Source organism: Lissotriton helveticus, chromosome 1_1 (assembly GCF_964261635.1).
Source record: "Lissotriton helveticus chromosome 1_1, aLisHel1.1, whole genome shotgun sequence".
Taxonomy (NCBI): domain Eukaryota; kingdom Metazoa; phylum Chordata; class Amphibia; order Caudata; family Salamandridae; genus Lissotriton; species Lissotriton helveticus.
The window spans coordinates 1,324,177,723-1,324,200,526 of NC_136057.1; the positions used below are offsets into that span (position 1 = coordinate 1,324,177,723).

The 22,804-nt window shown below is 45.8% G+C and overlaps 1 protein-coding gene across 2 annotated transcripts in view; it reads left to right on the forward strand.

The window, feature by feature from the left end:
* The window catches only part of MCOLN1 (mucolipin TRP cation channel 1), a 144,685-nt gene extending 139,912 nt beyond the window's left edge, over positions 1–4,773 (forward strand). Inside the window, exons 13-14 of one of the 2 annotated variants that reach the window (XM_078682153.1) lie at positions 293–423; positions 2,583–4,773. In XM_078682153.1, coding sequence (XP_078538279.1) covers positions 293–423; positions 2,583–2,622 — 171 coding nt within the window. In that variant the 3' untranslated portion in view covers positions 2,623–4,773. The remainder of the gene's footprint in view (positions 1–292; positions 424–2,582) is intronic. The other variant, XM_078682162.1, reaches the window with a different exon arrangement.
* Positions 4,774–22,804: the final 18,031 nt, after the last annotated feature.

The following is a 22,804-nucleotide window of genomic DNA, read 5'->3' on the forward strand; positions in this document are numbered from 1 at the left end:
AGGTAAGTAACGCATTTCTTACTTTCCACCAGGCATCCCGATAGCCTTGCACCCTGGTTGTCTTGCTGGCTGAATATCGTTCTGAACAACTTTTGAGGTTCGCTCCAATTTTGATCCGAATCATAGGAGTTTAATTTGTAGACACCTGTTGATGGTAATAGTTAGTGATTCTAGGTGAAACATGAGCTATTTAATCACTGGGTGAGATTCCTATGTACCACAACTCCTCTGTATTATGCGCAAAGGCAGTCAGCAATCTGAATGGCTTATTTACGTTGTTTCCTTATTCTAGCTCCAGAGCATGGAAGACAAGCAGGTGACTGCCCTTTACGCGTACATTGCTGAGTGCAAGGACAGCCCCGGATCTGGCAAATTCCGAAATCCAAACACATCTGCTTGCTCCATTTTTTGCTGCTGTCAACGGTATGTTACATCTACACTTATCATAGGGTTCTGATGCAGTAAGGGCAATGATCTTGAAAATATGGCAGAATTGGGGGTGGGAGGCAGAGCCAGGAGCTACTGGAATGCACGGTTTCCTAGAATCTCAACACATTCACTGGTCGTGATTCTAAAAAGAAATCCTGTGCACGGTTGGTGGTTATTCTGATAATCTGGCTTGGATTCTGCCGTACTAGACCTATGTTGGATGACCCTCATCTACTGGATAAGCAGTCATTGGGATGGGATTGCAGAGTCGTAAATGAATTTATAAGTGCTGAATTACAGACTAAGTTTGTGATTAGACTATGTTAATGTTCAACAGACAGCTGCATGTAGGTTTTGGTTCAGAATTGTTCGGAGTTAAAGCAACGTGGTACTCTGGATAGTAAATGATGGATAGTACACGAAACTGATTTATTGTATGTCACTATAGCAATCCTGTGTTACTTGTTACTGTTTCTAGGCTCTTTGCTCCTAGTGATAGGTTAGACTCAACTATTCTGGTTTTACTGTTTCCATTTAGATTAGGTAGTTTGGTTGCTCTACCAGGCCTGGAAGAGAGTTTTGCATAGTTCTGTACTCTGATCTCCCAGACATTTCCCCTCCTGTTTCCTTTCAGAATTTTTTACTTTTATCAGCAGAACACAGGCATCCTCAGTGGAATGTAGCATGCGCACTGCCTCTACATGTGTCTAAAAGCCTCAATTCCATATGCTTTGCCCCTGCTGCGCAGAGCTTCGCTTCCAAGAAAGAGCATAAAGGGCTTTTAATGCAAGTTTCATGTAGTCCCATTAATTTTTTTCCATTTTAGTTCAGACGCTTGTATAGACCACTTTGCAAGAATGCAGTTGGTCGTGACAAAGGACTGGCAAGCACCTCTTGGAGTGTTTGTAGGAGCAATAAAAATGTCTGAATTTGAGGCTGTTGAGAGCAGATTCATGTTACACCCCCCTTGCAGCATCAGATGTTACACAGAGGTCACTCATCCATTTGACTAGGAATGGGAAGGCGCAAGGGCAGAGACCACTTGGCAGGGAGGCCATTGCTGTTCGTTGTGCCCATTGGTCACATATTAGTTATGCTTTCACAGTCATGCAAAGCTTTCGTTACCTGGCGATGCATGGTTTAGGCACAGTGTGATGTCAGATTACATTCCCATCTTTGATTTTCAGGTAAAGGTGAAAAGGAGTGTTTGCATACATTTCAAGTTTTAAACTGCAGGTGTTCAGTTAGTATGGTCAGTGAGTGCATGTGTCTGTTAGGAAGTAGTAGTGTGATGGCAGAGACCTGTGGAACCCCATATGTAGGTTTTATACCAGTGAACCCTGTTAGTTGACTCTGATTGAGACTGAAGGATTGGAATTTGTCAAAGACTGTGTCAGTGATACAAATCCACTCTGTTAAAGGTCTTTTTTTCTGTTGTATTTATTACAACATAAACTCAGGAGAGCCCAGGAACTGCGGAGTAAAAAAAACTTTGGGTAAAAAAATAACAGGAAAAAAATCCTTTTTCAACCAAAACAGTATCTCCTTGGCTGTTAATGCATTGAATAGATCTGTGATGTCAGAAGTCTTGTTCAAACGATACAAGAGAATTTCTCGACGTCTGCAGCAGCTTTACCTCAGCGTGAGTTTGAGGGCACCAAATCAAGTTTTCTTTTTAGCGCCAGTGGTTGTAGTTCCGATGTCCGATCAAGAATGTAACAATGATGAGAGATGTGGTATTTTATTAGAATACAGTGGAAAGTTACAAAGATTCAGGAAGAACAGATGGGATGGATGAATGGACAGTTGCAGAATATTAAGGGGAAATGCAAGGTAGAACCACAGCAGCAGAGTCAATTAGAATAGAAGGGAATGTATCCAGTGAAAATGAAGCCATTGGTCTATAAACCTATGGCCGAAATGTAAGGTGCAGTGTGTGGTAGACTGCAAGATGACTGACAGCAGTGCATTTGTAGAGACACAATGGATTCTGAGAGTTTTATAGTTTTCTGGGGAAGTGGGAACTGTAGAAACTTCTTGGAGAAATGTGCATCTGTACAATGATAAGAGAGTGCACTTTGATGAGAAGGTGGGTGTCGCTGCTATAACGAGAACTGCTGTCATAGATCTTTCTTCTTTTGCTTCCTCTGTAGCAGATCTTCCATGGACGATGACACGCTTGTGATCAACTGATCTTCCAAGACTGCCTCTTAGCGAATTGTTCGTGCAGGATGGACTACATAACCTCAGTCCCCTCTAAGGTTCTGAGCGGAGCCAACGCTTCTTCTGAACATCCTATCTCGGAGGTGGAGTCCCTCCCAAGCTGTGACTCTTAGAACGGATTCCTGATCAGACCTTTTTATCCAGGAAGGACTCCTCCTCCTAGCTCGAATGACAGTCTTAAACATTTAGTACTGGAGATGTTGTCCACTCCAAACACTTCTCCAGAACAAATAGCATTCCTTCAGTGTTGGATTCTGGAGTCCAACTCCTCAGCACATATGTAAGCTGGAAGATGGGCACTCACCACACACATACCTTATCTTGGAGTTTGACGTCTCAGATGTTCTTTCATTCTCGGCCTCGCGACCCTAAGAGAGCACTGACAGGGGGCAGTGCCATCCAGACATGATGCCAATTTCCTCCACCCCCCCCTTTCCCCACAAAAGTGTTAGCACAGAGGCAATGCTGCTAGTGGAGCTAGCCTCTTCCCCCCCAAATTATAAAACGATAACTTTGCTTTTACACCCTTCTTGGCTACATTCTGAAACCAGGCTGTTGGCGACATGCCGTACTACAGGTGTCACTGGACGAGTTTGCAATGAACATGGCCTTATTGTATAGCGAGGAAATCATTGTGTTTGTACAGTGAACACCCAGATTGTGTCTTAAGTTTACTTGAAATTGCACACAGAACTGTTGCCATGACTATGCTTGGAGAAAACCTGTCATTTTTACCTTTGCTATTTAATTTTTATGAAGAAATATAGGAGTTTTAAGTTTTGTTTTAATGCAGCCCAAACTGCAGCTCGAATTCTGTAGAGCTAAGCTGAGCTTTTGATGAATCAGTTTGGAACCCATTTCGACTTGTGTAAGAAAGCATCCCCTTTGATCAAAATCACTCCATTACCCCCTTTTTAAACAATGGCTTAGATTGGCATATCTGTATGTTCTAATCCAAAACACACTTGTTTTTAATGCACTTTTTAACTCAAACTTTTTATTACCAAATGTGAACTTAGTATGAGGCGTTCTTGGTCGGAGAAAGCGCCTCTGCTAGTTTGACTGTGTCCATGTACACTTCATGGCCATTATGTGCACAATGATTAACCCTTTCTGCTATATGGGGTATTTATTTTAAACCATTACAATACTGCATATTCTGTCAAATGTAGCTTTCACACTTAAATGTGACATACCTATTGTAACAAATGTGGGTTGCACATTACCTAAGGGTTTTTTATAGTTAACTGAAGGGTGATTGTCTAATACACTTTAAATGTGGGTTTTGTCTGCAATGAACGCATTTCCCACCCAAATTAGAGGATTCTATCAAATTAACACCCAGTGCAGCGTTGTCATTTGCACACCGAGCTACAGGACAAAGACCCGTAACTCCAATTTGATTAGTTTTCCCCTTCACTACTCTCCCCCAATCTCAATTGGTGATACTTCTAGCAAGAAATGTCTACCATTGGCGACACTTGTTATCAAGTTTGCTGAATATAACCTAAGGGCAGGCATGCGCACTGTCCTAGACTGTCTTTATTTCACATGTATTGTTCAACATAAGATTCCCATGTTTTCCCCCAAACGATGGTGGGCTGTGCATGAAACATTATTCCATTATATCAATTTTGGTTAAATTAACCAGAGGTCAGACTCTCACCACAATGTACACTTCTTGGGTGGAATATTGATGGGCCTGTAGAATTAATTCAGCTTTGCTAACGTTAAAAACATGTTGCCATTTTTAGTATTTTATCATGTTTTGTTAAATTCCACTCTTGCATTGAAATGCCTTTGTAATTTCACTACCACAGAAACCATCTTGCGCCTACATGGAAAATCTGACTGAAAAAGTTGGTGTGCCAATTAGGAAGTCTGCCGTAGTGGATTATGATAGTAGATCTACATGATATTACCCACAATTACCATTGTACTGTTGGTGGTATTACTAGTGGGTCAGCTCTAGCTCGAAGTGGCAAGGCCTGTGTAGGAAGGGATGTGCTTCGTCCCTGGAGAATTTCTCCTTAACAGAAGCAAATGTAACATGTTTGTTTTTAATCAGTCTGTATATCTGGATGTAGTTTTTAAAGTTACACTAAAGTATCATGTCTATAAGATTGTGTCTGTCGGAGTGTATTTGTGATAACAACGCTCTCGATCTGAGTACTTGCGGTGTTCAGGAAGGATGTGGTTCGCTGTGTGTGTCAAACCTTGTTGATATGCTGCCCTTAGGATCTCAGAGGGAATGAACAAGCTCCCGAAAGTGCTGATTGGAGGAACCAGGTCGGTCGGAAAGCTTCAGGAGAACACAGACTATGCGTATGCTTGAGACTTCCAACTCAACTGATCCAATTCTTTGTAGATTTCGATAGTACTTGTATGCTTTTTCAGGACACTTCTGTGCATTGACGGCCTCTAAGAAAGTGGATTTACTAACAAGGAATCATAGCTGAATCCTTTCCAGCAGGTGAGAAAAAAGGGGGGCAGTGAGGGTGAGTTGCAAAAAAATCTTGTTTGTTTAGCCAGCATGCATAAAAGGTGGGTGTTGAACGTGACGATGTGGATGCCAAATTCGACCCTAGTCAACTTGTTCTGGGAAGAACAAGTGACTGAGACATCTGTTTTGTGAGTGCTGGGCCACAGTGATGGAAAAATGCACACAGTCTGCATCGGTTAAACTGCATGGTAATATATGGAAATATATATATATATATATATAGATATATATATATATAGATATAGATATAGATATATATAGTTTGGACTAGTATTACCATGCAGTTTAACCGATGCAGACAGTGTGCATTTTTCCATCACTGTGGCCCAACACTCACAAAACAGATCTATCCCTTTCCCTGCCAGGAGATTGAGAAATCTTTACTGTTTGCTTATTAATTACTTACACATTTACTAGTTTCTTTGGGAACGTTGAATTATTTTTTGCGTTCAATACCCATGCTGTAATTTTTGGTTTTCTTAAGCTCCTTTTTTCTCATCACAACTGGTCTAAATAAGAAATGTTAATGCATGCACGTAACACACCTTTATCCAAATTGACTGATCAATGCAGTTTTGTAGAGGTTTATGGAATTTCCGGGAAATTGATATATGGATTCATTGTCAAAAGAATTAAAACTAGACCTAGCAACAGCCAGTATTCATGAGAATTTTGGAAAACTCAAGCTTGTGCTATATTTTCTATCAAAGTAAACTTCAAACTCTGAGAACTGAAGTCCGAACACTCCAAAGGCTGCAGCCTGACCATGAATATGCCTTTTCCTGTCTCTTTTTTTATTTTTTTAAAAATGTTTTTGCTGATTCAAATTACAAGCTGTGCGTGCTCCTGGGATCCAGTGTTGGACACAAATGTTGCAAGTAGTTTTTCAGCGGGAATCTTTTTTTTTTTTTTTTTTTGAAAACCTTTATTGAAATCAAAAAGGAGAGACAAGTCAAGGCCTACAACCCAGCCGGCCGGCCGCAATGTACAAAACAATCAGGAGTCATCAGGCAAATATCACATAATCAATCAATACAAAGCAGAGGCCGTACAATCATAAAAGGGGGGAGAAAAAATTCAGGAACCAAAGGGCTAAAACTCAGGAGTAAATAAGGCTTAATTTTATAATATGGGGAGAAGACATATGACAGGCGCACTTTCAATACGGAGGCATCCGATATCCCGTAATCAACTGCAACATTAATAAGGGGGCATGGGGCCAGAAGATCGGGGGGGATAATACAATGCATTCACAAGAAATCAGGATATGTGAGACACAATCAGCCCCTGAGCATTCTTCTCGTAACATGCCCGCCACCCAAGACACCACCAAGTCAGAACAGAGGGATCGGAAAGACAATAAACCAAAACCAGCTCGTCATAATAACTTCTAGGACACCGAGAGGAAAAAAGGGGGGGGGGGGGACGCGGTAGGGAAGGGGAGGGGGAAGGGAAGGGAAAACGGAGGGAAGACAAAATAAGACAATAAAAAGGGAAATAAAGAAATAAGAAAAACGAAAGGAAGAAGACACGCCGACCCAGGCCCCCCGTGGCAGGAAGACCGGAGACAAAAGGAGTAGCGGCCCAAGTGGGGGTATGGCGATCGGGGAGAAAGACAGCCGAAACCTATCAGGAGGATTAACGACGCCACACCCCCCACCCGAAACACACCAGAGGAGGTCAGGACAGACGCGGCCTCACGAAAAAGAGATAGAAAAGGGCCATAGAACCAAAGGACAAACAAAAAATAGTACCCAACCCACCCGTCCCACCCTGCACCCCTGTAGAAGGCTATGGCCTACCCTTCAGACAGCGTGCCTGTCGCCCTAAACCAGAACCCGAAATATAGCGAGAAGTAAGAAAGAAAAACGAGACAAAAAAAAAACAACAAAAGCGAAGAAAAAAGGACAGGAGGGAGGAGCAGAATAACTATAATCCGAACGGGCGGCCGCAGCCCTCCGCCCAACCAGAAAAGCACAGTCAAAAACAGACCAGGACGACACCCCATCACGCGCTATAAAACATTGAGAGTAGGGGACCGCCCACCTTTCTACGATTAAAAACAATGATGCTACTAAATCGTATACCGGGAATCAAACAGAAGTCGTACATATCACCCCCAACCCTTTCGAGCGACATACCCCACCCACCACATGGCAATGTAAAACCACATATTAAATACGAAATCAGCATATAGTCGAGTGGAATGGTGACTAACATAGCTACGTGGGGGGTAGATAGATCCACAAGGGAGCAATAGTCCGAACCGAAAGTGTAGATGCATCAACAATCGCAGCACGATCAGTGTAAAACAGGAGTTCAGTTGCGCCACTGGATCGGGCGAGGTGGCCCCAATTATAGACACAGGCAAAGTCGTCGAAGCAAGCACAGGAGGCAGTCCACCAATAGTTTCAGGCAACAATGTCGAACATGGTCGCAGTACAGCATCCAAGTCCCCGGGGTCCGAACCATGAAAAGCAGGGTGCCCCAAAGTCACCGGCGCACTACACGATCTTCGATCAGTGGCGGAGACACTCAAGACAATCGAGGGGGGCGAGGCAATGAAGTCATCGAGACAAGAGGGCGACAAGAAGAAATGGCCGCCCAAAATGGCGGCGGATCGTGGCGGACCCACCGAGACTCCCAGGGCCAGGGAAGCGTGTAGGGATCTCAGGGCTTCCAGGATATCTCTGACCGTCGGCTCACGTCCACCAGATCCGCTCCCCCACACGATTAGGCAACACGGGCCCGCCGCCACAGGGTGATTCTCGTTCCAGAGGGTCGGCCGCCATTTCGTGAATCAGCCCAATCGCCGCCCACCAAGACCCCCGGAAATAACAGTTTGCAAATGTAGGACTTTACAAGCTCCGGGGGTCCCAGCAAGGGCGGCCTCGATGCCAAAAGGATATCCGCCCAAAACGGGTCTCCGCCAGCACCAGCCCCGGTGCCCCAAACAAGCGGAGTCCGGGCCCCGAGGACCAGGGCCGCCGGACCAAGCAGCGGCGGAGGGAGACCCCTTCACAGAATCAGGTCCCGGGGCCTCTCACCCACGTCGGCCGCGCGGCCACCAGGGCAGGCCCGGGTCAGGATCGCCGGGATCTTCGCACATCGGCTCCCAACACTGGTTCTCGCTCTCGGCCGGGGCCGAGAGCCGTCGGATCCCGCCGGCCAGGTCCCGGTCCAAGTCTCGCAGAGGCCCCGATCCCTCGGAGGCCACAACTCCGGAGCCACTGCACACCGAGACCCCGGGGTCGGACGGTAAGTACGAACAAGCCGTTATGTTTCAATGCCCCAAAAAAAGTGTCGTCCTCGGACAGGATTGAAGACAGGATAGTCAATCAGGACGGAGGGCTGCGGGAGCCGAGCTAAAGGGCGACCATCACGGCCGCGAGCTAGGCTCCTCCCTCCCTTCAGCGGGAATCTTTTCTGGATTCACATGCTGTGCATTATTCCGCCATCTAGTGATTGGGTATGTAATTGTTGCATTTTCCTTTTTTTAGGTCTCGCCTAGCGTTGCAGCGCGCATGCACTGCTAGCTCTGCGAGGGCTATTGTGATCGAGGAGATTTCAGAAGGGAACTTGATGCCCCGCCCATCATTTTCATTGGGTCGTCATCGTTTATGCTAAACGCTGGCTTCCCATTGAAAAGGATGCTTCTTGGTTACCGCCCTGTCTCACTATTGGATGGCCCATCCGGACTGGATCGTTCGCTTCACGACTGTCGGGAGGGTATTTCTGATCTTCATGATGTGCAATATAGCAGGGCAATAAAAGCTGTCATTGCCAGAGATGCGTGCCAGAGCAAAGCCCTTTTACGGCGCATTCAAAGAACAGAAGGTACGACTTCCCCAGACCAGCTTCTGTTCCTTTTCCTTCCTCTCACACGGGGACCATTAAGAAGACCAGAAAGAGGGTCTACGTTTTTCATGCCTAACAGGAAAAAGAGATTATTAGCGCTTGTTCGTGTTGCACGAGCACCAATAAGGGGAGGCTGCGTCTTTCACTGGGATCAGGAAAGAGGGTACATCTTGCACAAGGACTGGGAAAGAGAGCCTACATCTTGCATGACAACCCGCAAAGGGGACTACGCCTTGCATTGACATCAGTAAGGTGGAGAGTGGTAATTCACACGGGCAGGAAAAGAAGGACGACCCCTCGTACAAGGAACTGGAAAGACGAGCCACGTCTTACATAACAAACAAGGGGAAGGGACCCATTGACCCGAAGCCCTTGCCTCGAGCCCTCTCCGCCAAAATCACCCATCCGCTCCAAGTCCACCCATAGCCGCCCCCAAAACGTAGTCATCGCATTGTTTCACTTTTAAAGTCACACTGCACTATTCTGGAAGCAACACGTGCATGCAGCGGGCCTTTAAAAGCCCTGCCCGTGCACCCCCTACCTCTCTCTACCTGAACCGCTTGAGATGCGACCACCCGCAGGTGGCATCCATTCACAATCACACCATCTCTTTCCCTTGGCTAGCCTCCAGCCCCGCCTCCCCCGAAGGCGCCTCTGCCGCAGCTGCCATTCCCTCCATTTTGTTACCCCCACCCTCCTTGCACCCTTTCCCAAAAGCAAACGCCTCCTCTTCGCAAGTCCCGCGTGAAGCACATTTTCTGCATCGAGCATTAAGCTGCCCCTCCCCCTCCACCGTGAATTCAAGCCACCTTTATATACAATTGTATCTCTCTCAGAAGCAGCACCTGTTGCAGTTCAAGAGACCCCCCCCGGAAGCGCCCCTTCCTGCCGTCCTCTGCACTGAGAGCACAGCCACACTGATCTCCATTCTCGTCCTCACCCAGCCCCACCCCCTGCTCAGGAACGGGTACCTGTTGTACGCCTGAAAGGTGCCTTCGTCCAGTCTACACTCCAGCCTGCTGCCCCTCACTCGTACAGAACCAACAACCTGTAGCAGGACACACACACACACAAGTATCACCAATACTGCCTCCTCTGGAGGTTCCCACCCGGCAGAGCCAAAAAACAGCCAAGGTGCCCATGCCTCCGCACCACCCCCCTCCCCGGGCAGAGCCAAGAAAGTAACAGCCGAGGTGCCTCCCACACTTATAACTGCACAGCCCCCCTCGTAACCAAGGAACAGCCGGGTTGCCCCCCACACATATAACAGCACTGACTCCCCCCTCCCCCTCCCTGCAGAAGCAAGGAACTGTCGACCCCCCACTCACCACAGCACCCCCTCTCTCTCGAAGGACCAAGGCTCCCTCCTCTCGTTTATCATCAGGCTCACTGCCACCTGCTGCCCCCACCTCTGCAGGACCAAGGGTTTGCATTGGATCAGAGAAGCCCACCGACCAGAAGAGCTGCACACAGTACTGCCACTCCCCACTCCTGCCCTGCTGAAGCGCCCCGTGCTTACCCTGCTCGCTTACAGGGGCAAAGGCAGTTTCCAAGCAGGTGAATTTGCCCCTACCCAATAAACCATCAACCATTCCTTAAAAACAAACTTTTCCATACCATATGTTCCCGCCCCTTTAAAACCAAGCACATTGTGAGTAGCTGTGGGACCACCCTAGTGCCCTCCCGTCCACCATCATAAAATCGCTTTCCCTTGGCACCTTGCATCTTTTGAGGCCAGTACATTCAACACAGCTGCCCCTTCTCTCCCACTTGATCACCCTTTTACTACACACAAGCTTAAGTCCTCAAGACCACCCCACCCTCATTCTGTGCACCTCCCACCACTGCAGGTCGGTTCCAGAGACAGTCAGAGCGTTTTCTACCTCCCCTGCAAACCCAGGTGGTGCTACCCATTTGATCACCCATAACCCCCTTCAAAAGTTCACCAGCCTGCCCGCGACCAACTGTCACCCTATTCTGTCCGTCAGTCCCCACCCCTTCTTCGAAGCTGTGCCCCCCGTCGTCCAAGTAAAAATGGGGAAGCTGGAGAAGGATGTCCTGCCGCCACCCCCATTCACGCAAGTTTGAGCTATTGATATTGCAAATTCAAAAAAAATAAAAACACAAATAGAAGGCATTGTCCTTTACAATACCAATAGCTTAAACTTGCGTAAATGCGAGACCTATTGTGTTGCAAATGCTTGTTAGGTCTCGCTAGACGAAAGCAAAAGCGAAGCTTTTGCTGTCTATGCGAGACAACTTATGTAGTTACTTTTGGGGGAATGTGGACAGCAGACTGTCACGAGCTTTTTCTGGCCGAGATTTGACATCGTGGGCGCGCACGCCCAGCACACGCCCAGCCAGGTCCCGCTCCGGGGCTGCTCCCTCTGTATCCGCTTTATACCTCTCTTTTTGTAGATCTTAAAATGTAAACTGGCTTTCCTTGTCTTCAGAGCGCAATAAGATTGTCGAAAAATAAGACATGTATGTGCCGCCGTCTGTGTGGGTGTGTTTCTTGCGTCTTGATGGCGACTATTGATCGGAAAAGTGTGGTTTAGTAGTATGACTGCTATGTGTAAAACGTCACAGTGTTGCCTAAAGCATACTGCTCATGACGTTTAAGTATATTGTAAGTTAGGATAGTTGTTGGATTGACCTTTGTTATATTTTATTTCATTAGCAGAAGTACTAATTGTAGAGGAATGTAAATAGCAACAGTGGTGGTACATAACTAGCAAGAATGTAGTACTGAGCACACACATGCCAAGAAACCATTGTTTGCATACATAGGCCCATTGTCCAGCAGTTGCAGACAGACATTCCTGCTTGCTATGTGATATGTGATAGGCGATGACAGTGCATATCTACAGGCTAGCGATGACAGTACTCCTCTACAGGCTAGCGATGACAATGCATATCTACAGGCTAGCGATGACAATGCATATCTACAGGCTAGCGATGACAGTGCATATCTACAGGCTAGCGATGGCAGTACTCCTCTACAGGCTAGCGATGACAATGCATATCTACAGGCTAGCGATGACAGTGCATATCTACAGGCTAGCGATGACAGTACTCCTCTACAGGCTAGCGATGACAATGCATATCTACAGGCTAGCGATGACAATGCATATCTACAGGCTAGCGATGACAGTGCATATCTACAGGCTAGCGATGACAGAGCATTTCTACAGGCTAGCGATGACAGTGCATATCTACAGGCTAGCGATGACGGTGCATATCTACAGGCTAGCGATGATAATGCATATCTACAGGCTAGCGATGACAGCGCATATCTACAGGATAGCAATGACAGCGCATATCTACAGGCTAGTGAAGCCAATGCATATCTACAGGCTAGCGATGACAGTGCATATCTACAGGCTAGTGAAGCCAATGCATATATACAGGCTAGCGATGACAGTGCATATCTACAGGCTAGTGAAGCCAATGCATATCTACAGGCTAGTGAAGCCAATGCATATCTACAGGCTAGCGATGACAGTGCATATCTACAGGCTAGCGATGACAGAGCATATCTACAGGCTAGCGATGACAGTGCATATCTACAGGCTAGCAATGACAGTGCATATCTACAGGCTAGCGATGATAATGCATATCTACAGGCTAGCGATGACAGCGCATATCTACAGGATAGCAATGACAGCGCATATCTACAGGCTAGCGATGACGGTGCATATCTACAGGCTAGTGAAGCCAATGCATATCTACAGGCTAGTGATGACAGTGCATATCTACAGGCTAGCGATGACAGAGCATATCTACAGGCTAGCGATGACAGTGCATATCTACAGGCTAGTGAAGCCAATGCATATCTACTGGCTAGCGATGACAGAGCATATCTACAGGCTAGCGATGACAGTGCATATCTACAGGCTAGCGATGACAGTGCATATCTACAGGCTAGCGATGATAATGCATATCTACAGGCTAGCGATGACAGAGCATATCTACAGGCTAGCGATGACAGTGCATATCTACAGGCTAGTGAAGCCAATGCATATCTACAGGCTAGTGATGACAGTGCATATCTACAGGCTAGCGATGACAGCGCATATCTACAGGCTAGCGATGACAGTGCATATCTACAGGCTAGTGAAGCCAATGCATATCTACAGGCTAGCGATGACAGTGCATATCTACAGGCTAGCGATGACAGTGCATATCTACAGGCTAGCGATGATAATGCATATCTACAGGCTAGTGATGACAATGCATATCAGGCTAGCGATGACAGTACACATCTACAGGCTAGTGATGACAATGCATATTTATGGGCTAGCGATGACAATGCATATCTACAGGCTAGCGATGACAGAGCATATCTACAGGCTAGCGATGACAGTGCATATCTACAGGCTAGCGATGACAGTGCATATCTACAGGCTAGCGATGACAGTGCATATCTACAGGCTAGCGATGATAATGCATATCTACAGGCTAGCGATGACAGCGCATATCTACAGGATAGCAATGACAGCGCATATCTACAGGCTAGTGAAGCCAATGCATATCTACAGGCTAGCGATGACATGCATTGGCTTCACTAGCCTGTAGATATGCACTATCTACAGGCTAGTGAAGCCAATGCATATCTACAGGCTAGCGATGACAGAGCATATCTACAGGCTAGCGATGACAGAGCATATCTACAGGCTAGCGATGACAGTGCATATCTACAGGCTAGCGATGACAGTGCATATCTACAGGCTAGCGATGATAATGCATATCTACAGGCTAGCGATGACAGCGCATATCTACAGGCTAGCGATGACGGTGCATATCTACAGGCTAGTGAAGCCAATGCATATCTACAGGCTAGTGATGACAGTGCATATCTACAGGCTAGCGATGACAGAGCATATCTACAGGCTAGCGATGACAGTGCATATCTACAGGCTAGTGAAGCCAATGCATATCTACAGGCTAGTGAAGCCAATGCATATCTACAGGCTAGCGATGACAGTGCATATCTACAGGCTAGCGATGACAGTGCATATCTACAGGCTAGCGATGACAGTACACATCTACAGGCTAGTGATGACAATGCATATTTATGGGCTAGCGATGACAATGCATATCTACAGGCTAGCGATGACAGTGCATATAGGCTAGCAATGACAGTGCATAATTACAGGCCAGTGATGACACTTCATATCTACAGGCTACCGATGACAGTGCATATCTACAGGCTAGCGATAACAGTGCATATCTACAGGCTAGCAATAACAGTGCATATCTACAGGCTAGCAATGACAGTGCATATCTACAGGCTATCAAAGCATGAAGATGGGAACTTTACTTGTTTACAACAGAATGTTTCAGTTATTGTAACTTTCCAGTTGTTGTATTTTAAGGACGTTTTTAAGCGCTTGGAGAGAACAAATGACCCTAATATTGGGTGGCAGGGACCTTCAGTGCAGGCAGCTAGGGAGGTAGAAGACACAGGGTCTGGGGGCAGCACAGAGTGGATTCTCTACTGCTACAAGATTGTGATCAGCAGATCTTAAGTTCCAAGCCGCTGTAAGACAAGTTAAAGTCAGTGTCGGGGGCAGACAGGCCTGAAATGAGATTGACTATTTCTCAATTTTCTGGTGCCTTTGGAAAGGTGGCAGTGGAGGGCCAGTGCGCCAGCGCTATCGGTATTATAGAAGGGAACACACAAGCGTCTGCACCCCCTTCTATAATACCAAAGTGCCCTGGGGGCGTGCAAAGCAGGCGCAAATGCCCATTGCGCCCCCGGGGCACCTTATGTAATACGGCCCCGGTAACATTACATAAAGACATATTCATTTTGCCAATCACAGGATGTTGAGCGACTCCAATGCTTGATTTCCACGCTCCAAAGTCCGCTGCTCTTTACCCCGTTACGCCACACTCTCTCCCATAAGAACTGAGGCATTTGCCATTTCCATTATATACAATGAGGCCATAGTTGTTGCTTTTTTAGGTCTCGCCTGTCAATGCGCTTGCGAGAATATAAGGGCTTAACGAGAGCTTAAACATCGGGCGATTTCATGCTGTGCCCGTGAAAAGCAAGCTCAATGCGCAAGCGCATTGACCTGAAAGCGCGTGCACATGAAAGCCAGCCATCTGCCTCCAGCAGCTTCACTTGAAAGGGATCATTTCGCACTTTTCACGGCCGCTAGGCCGTGTCGCATTTCTCCTCCCCCTCCCCACAGCAATGCCCTTTTTCCCCTGCCACCCTTCCTTTGATGTCCGCTGCATTTACAATTCTTGTTTAAAATAGGAATTGAGCTCCACCTACATTACCACTTACACCATTTAAACAGTCCTGAAATATGTATCACCAGTGCATATCTTTTAAAAAAAACAGGAGCTTGCTGAACAAAAGTTACCACCCCAGACGATTTTTAGTCACTACTCTGGGTGAAACCGTTTATTTTTGATTGATCTCCAAAGCGCCACATGTTGCGTGCATAGTGATTCAGGGTGCTGATATCGAAAAATCTGGGTTACAATTTCAATAACTTTAGGAAGGCACAATAACAGTTATTTATTTTGCTTTGTACATAGCCATGGCGGATCTACAATGAGACCACGTCTGCTCCAAGTATGTTATTTCTGCCCCCTCACAATAATTCATTCTGATCCTATGTATTGTCCAATTCCTTCCATTTTAAACTGATTTTTTTTATTTCTCTCGCTTCTTATTGTGAGTGAAGGTTTCAGGTAGTGCACATATTGCAGACTTACCCTTATTTGGCACTTAAGATTGAATTTTGTCATTGATGCCTGCCAAGAACTTGAAACTGCTGTCTGTCTCCCGGGTGCTATAGCATACTTCACAATGCCCTTCTCTGAAGGGAAAGCGCTCCTTTCGTCTGTGTTCTGTATTTATTCGCTTCACCCTCTCACTTATCTGTTCGGAATGTACTCTCCACTGCCTGGTTTCTCCTCATTAATGAGTCACCTCTGTGGTCCATGTTCCCCGTGGAGGCACATCTTGAAGCATTTAGGACAAACACCGTCGGTCTGCAAGCTCCCGTGGAGCCTGTGTTTTCTTTCCACTGTTCTCGGCGGGAGAGGAAGTTACGTAGCAATGCTACCTTTATCGGTGGCTTTCTTTTCTTTCTTCGTGTTTGAGCCATGAAACACACACTCAGCCTCATCGCAGATCCTGCAACTGCTTCTATGCGCTTCTCAGTCAGTGCTTTAAATGGACAGGCACTATCAGTTACCCAGTACCTGCACTTTTTTAATTTGGAAGGAATAGTACCGGCACTTCTTAGCACTGCTTCAATGCTTTTAATGGGAGTGTACTGTCTCTACTGAGCAGCAAACAGGTACTCTGGGAGAAGGAGGCTAAACAGTTTACTTCAAACATATGCGTGAATATTGCTGTAGACAACGAGCCAGGTAGTGCACATATTGCAGGCTTACCCTTATTTGGCACCACCACAGCATCACTCGGCGGCACCACAACATCACTATGCGCTACCACAGCATCACTGAAGACCACGGCATCACTCGTTCGCCATCACAACATCACTCAGCGCCACCACTGCATCAATCTGTGCAACCATTCAACAACACCAGGTTCACACATGTTCTCTCAATGTTTCAAGCTTTATTGCAAATGTAACAAAAAGATGTTAATATTTCACTTCCGTTCTTGGATTTTCGTCACAATAAAATACACTGAACATAATCTTCACAAAAGTTATTTACAAAACTTTAAGCTAGTGCCATTATAAATTATAATAACTTTCATTTAAGTATTAATTATTGAAAAAAAAAATAAAACCCATTGTTGTTTGTAATATCAATACATGTAAGTCACGTAAATACAACACATATTGCATTACAAATGCTATAGGTGTCACATTTGCGAAAGTTATAACTATTGGCATTGTAAATGACAACGCTATTAATTTTGGTATTTTCAAAAATAAAACATTAATAAAAAATGTGTCGTTTACAATACCAATAGCTCAAACTTTCCTAATGCGAGACCTATTGCATTGCAAATGCTTGTTTTCTTGTTTGTGGGTGTCAACATAACACCATTTGGTGTTCTTCTTTGATGTGCTACCTCCAGAAGCTCCCACCATATTCCGATTCTTTTTTTTCCGCTGTTGGGTCTGGATCGATACGGAAGGAGATCCCGAGATTGTAGCGAAGAATTGACGAAATCTAAGGAATAAGCTTAAAAATCAAGGATTTGACTGACCGGACTTCGAATCAAGGTGCCGCCAAAAGCTGAAAAGAACAACCTTCCCCGATGAACGGACAATGTCCATTACCTGTACGCGGTATGGACAAGACACCGTTCAAGTTCTGCCAACATTTCCACTAGAACTACGCCCAAAAGGACCAACATACGGTGTGCAATCTTTGCTTACTACTGGATCACCAAAGTGAAGATTGCAACATGTGTTTGGCTTTCACCCCTAAGACTTTAAGGGTAAGTGAGAGATAAAGAAGAGCCAACTACAACATGCAGGTGCTCCGAGACCTGGGAGACTCAAGTGAGCAAGAGGACAAGGTCACCAAGGTCCAGAGGTCGATGCGGACATGAACGTCCAGGTCGTAGATGTTGAAAAGAATACGTCGAGAGAGGTAAGAGAACCGTCATCCTTGAAAAAACAAGGTGAATCTCGAAAAAAGCTCAAGGGCCTCGAAGGGAGCCTCGGCGTCGAAGCACTTGATGTCTGCAGTTGCATCCAGAGAGAAACACTCAGTTGGATCCTTTGACAAGGACTCCGTAACGGCAAAGACCCTTGAAAGATCAAAGATGTCAAAAGACGTCAAGGAAAGGACGCTGCGACATTGAAAGAAGAGAGGCAAAACAGGTTTCAACTGCCGTGAAGGCACCGTCGACCCCAAAGAGAAAGGCAGAAAATCTTGACGCCGGAACTCACACGTCTGAGGTGGAGAAGAAAAGAAGAGGCTAGAAGCAGAAATGGCGAGTATTTTGCAAAGAAAAAAGGAGTTTGCGAAAGCTTGTAGCAATTCAAGAACGCTGACAAAAGGTGAGAAAAACATTGAGGAGTTACAGCCTCCGATGACACCCAAACTGCTCGAGGAGCAAGGAGAAGAGGAACTCTTCTTCGGAGAATAACAGACTTAAGTGGGCTCGGAAACCTCAGAGGTTCAAGACCTACAATGGCAAGACCTTTACGCCGACTCCCCAGAAGAGGCTGTTGATACCTATCCTTCTAGGCCTTCACCTCCAGATGACATTGGTTTGTACAACCAAGTCATACAAAAGGCTGCAGATACCTATGGAGTACAACTTGAGGAAGAAAAACCGCAATCATGTTTTCTACTCGAAACTTTAATGCCTACACACTCAAGGAACCAATTCCTCCCTATGCTGCCTAGTGTACTGGATCAGGGAAAAGAGGCATTTAAGGAGCCTGCCACTTGTAAGGCAGTCACACCAATATGAGAGAAAAAATAAAAACACTCATCCAAGGACCCTATTTACATCAAGGGGTCAGTGGTAGCTGACTCCATTATAGCAGCCACGGCCAGGAAAAGGGCTAATGTACCAACCACCACTGGTTCACCACCAGACAAAGAAAGCAAGAGGATGGACCTGATGGGGAGAAAGGTAGAGAGATGGGGTGCAAATCAATGGTGCATAGCAAATTCAAATGCATTGTTCAACAGACATGCATACCAGCACTGGGAGAAGGCAGGAGAGCTACTAAAGCACCTACCAGAACAATTCCAAAAAAGAGCAAGCCACTTAGAGGAAGGAAAAAAATATTGCAAACACATGCTTAAACTCAAACCAGAGGTACAAAACAATATACTGAACCGTTCAATGGTGAACAGCTGTTTGGAAGCATAGTGGATGACAAGCTTAACCAAATAAAAAAGGGACAACGAAACAGCAAGATCTATGGGCGCTCTACAATTCAGAGACATGCGTAGGGGTACCCCCCTCAAGGAGACCAGCCGGCAGAAGTAGTCAACACCCTACAACCTCGCATCAGGCATATCAGCAGAGTTACCAAGGGGGAAACCAAGGACCACAATAAGGGCAACAACAAAATTGGCAATACCAGCAAGGAAGACAATCCTTTCGAGGACGCCCCCGGGAAAGAGGCCTTCCACAAAGAGGGGGGGGCTCCCACAACGTGACCTCATTCCAAGCAGTACACATACTCAAGAAACATCACAGAGTGTGCCTGCAATACAACATCAAATAAGCAGTTTCTCCACCATAGTACACCAGTAGGAGGCAGGTTAAAGTACTTCCTCCAAAATGGAGAGAGATCTCTTCAGATTAAAGGATCTTAAACCTAGTACAATATGGTTACTGCATAGAGCTAATCAAACTCCAAACAAAGGCCCAAAACAGAAAATACTTTCAAACAGAGAAGTTACTCAGCTACACCAAGAAGTACAAGAATTACATACCAAAGAAGCAATAGAACAAGCACCACACAAGGAAAGAAACAAAGGGAATTACTCCACGTACTTCCTAATTCCAAAGATAGACGGATCACTGTGTACAATAATAGAACTCAGATTTCTTAACAAATTCATAAAGACTCGAAGGTTCAAAATGACAACACTGCAAGAGGTGATTCCTCATTTACAAAGAGGAGACTAAATGGCAACCACAGACTTAACGGATGCCTACTTACACATTCCCATGAACAAGAAACAGAATAGGCTATTAAGATTTGTGGTCAACAAAACACACTACCAGTTCAAAGTGCTAGTATTCAGTCTAAAGTCAGCACCAAGAGTGTTCACTAAGTGCCTAATAGCAGTAGCCGCCCATCTAAGAAGACAAGGAATCCATGTGTACCCATACTTAGACGACTGGTTAGTAAGAGCACGCTCATACAGACTATGCAAACAATATATACAGCAAGTAATAGTTAAGCTCGGATTTTCCATACACTGGGACAAATCCTAACCAGAACAAGAAAAAGTGTTCTAAGGAGCAAGAATAGATGCAATATTGGGGAAGGTGTTACCCAGCGACAATAGGATATCCGCCCTACTGAAGGAGATACCGCTATACCAGAAGGGGCAAGCTCTGATAGTGAGGACAGTGGGGGATACTGCTAGGAATGATGGCTTCATGCGCTCATTTGATTCCCAACATTCGCTTATACATGAGATCATTCCAAGAATGGCTTCAAGCACAATGGTCACAAGCAACAGGGATTTGGGAAGATCTAGTGGTTGTCACTCAAACAATACAGGAGGAAATAGCATGGTGCAACCAAACAAAGGAGACCTTTCACACAACCAACTACAACATGACCATAACGACAGACGCTTCACAGATAGGATGGGGAGCCCACATGGACACACTCAAAGTAAGATGATTGTGGACACAGCATGATATTCTGCAGCACATCAGTATCCTAGAGTTAAAAACAGTGTTCCTAGCCTTAAAAGCCTTTCAGCAAGAGCTCTACGGGAGAACAGTTCTGATACACACAGAGAACACAACCACCATGTTTTACATAAACAAGCAAGGAGGAACTCCATCATGGTCACTCTCGACTCTAGCTCAGCAACTCTGGATGTGGGCAATCCCAAGAAACATAAACATATTAGCAATACACCTACCAGGAAAGGATCATGTAGAAGCAGACCGGCGTCATCATCCCACGAGTGGGAGTTGAATCAAACAGAACTTCTCAAGATGTTTCACAAATGGAGAACTCCAAAAGTTGACTTCTTTGCAACACCCCACAATGCAAAATGCCAACTCTTCGCATCCAGGCAACCTTGCAATCAGTCCCTTGGGAATGCGCTATGGGAAGACTAATCAGGGATACTTGCTTATGCTTTTCCCCCGATATCAGTACTCCACAAAGTAATCAACAAATGCAAAAGCAGCCACATGACAATGATTCTCATTTGCCCCACAATGGGCGAGACAGACTTGGTTCTCAGAGATAATGGAAATATCTCAGGGAACAATTCACAAATTACCAAAAAGACAAGACTTACAGTGCAAAGGGCAAATGTATTTCACCCAAAACCCGAGAGCCTGAGCCTGGCTGCATGGCTCCTGAGGACATAGAATTTGCACACCTTAAACTACCAGAAAGCACAAAGGCAGTTCTACGAGAGGCAAGGAAGCCAACAACAAAAAAATGTTACACGCAAAATGGAAGAGCTACTCTCCATGGTGCCTCAAAGAACACCTTTCCAGGAAGATCACAAAAGAAAGAACAGTTCTGAAATAATTAACACATTTACTACATAGCAAACTAACCTATACATCACTAAGGGTTCGCTTAACTGCATTTGTAGCATATACAAGAGGAGAGACCGGGCAGAGCTTCTTCACTTCTCACGTGGCCAAGAGGTTCCTGGAAGAGGCAAAAAGAATTGCATCGCCAAATACAGTGTCAGCACCCACATGGAACCCTAATATAGTAATCGCTCAGCTGATAAAAGCACCATTTGAGCCATTACACAAGGTTACGCCACAAATGCTTGCGTTGAAAACTGCCTTTTTTAGTAGCATTAACATCACTACGTAGAGTTAGTGAACTGCAGGCACTAACATTGCAGGAACCCTACTTCCAAATACATAACAACAGAATCGTCCACATTTCATGCCAAATGTGGTATCAAAATTCCACTTAAACCAAACCATAAAAATACCAAGTTTATTTAAAAATCCAAAGACACAGGCAGAGAAAGCATTGCATAAACTGGACGCTAGAAGAGCAGTCCTGTTTTACATTGAAAAGACAAAAGAATACAGGAAAACAAAGCAATTTTTTGTATCTTTTGCAAACCGTTTTCTGGGTAGGCCAGTAACCAAAAACACAATTGCAAGATGGATTGCACAAGCTATACAGTTATGCCATAAACAAGCAGGGCAAACATTACAAGGGGCCCCACGGGCTCACTCAACAAGAAAGAAAGGAGCAAAAATTGCATTTCTAACCAATACTCCAATTCAAGGCATTTGCATGGCAGCAACATGGTCTTCAGTGCACATGTTAACGAAACATTACTGTGTGAATATTCAAATGAATAAAGAAGCACAAGTAGGCCAAAAAGTCTTGCAACGTATATTCACAAACCAACGCTCATCTTCCACCCAGCCACCACAAGACTAGCAGACTGCTTCAAAGTCTATGCACAGCATGTGAATCCAGAAAAGATGCATGCTGCAAAACGTATAATCTAGCGGCAGATTCCTTAATTTAGAATATCCCCAGGCGTCAGACTGGATCCGGCAAACTTTTAGCAGCAGCACTCTGCGTGCCGGGAGATGGCGCCACATGGCTCCACCCTGACGTCGTCCACGGACGTGACTTCAGCGAAGCCATATTAGTCCCTCCCGGTGCTCTGACGTCAGTTTTCCTGCTTTTCCGCATTACAATGTGGATCCGGAATAGTGGTTCCTCTGGCCTTTTCAGGCCTTCTCTACGCCCTTTTAGCGTAGGGGAACAGTGTGATGCCTTCGGGTTTTAAAACGTGTGGCTTCCTGTTCGCAGCAGATGTCCGCGACGGATCCGCACGCCATCTGTATGTGGTGCCTAGGTGAGCACCACGACGCCAAGGAGTGCAACACCTGCCACCGGCTTAAGCCGAAGTCTTTATGGGAACGTCGCATGAAATTACTGAGTGCCAGGATGTCCCGTTCGGAGCCCCACTCCGCAGTGGGGGCTTCCCGTGCTGGTGGACCGGATTGGGACAGGTCGCGCAGTTGTTCTCACGGACGTCGTTCTCCCACAGGTAAGCATAGGAAGAAGTCGCGGAGGTCGCCAACCTCACGTGATGGCAGGGCCCGTTGCTCCTGGT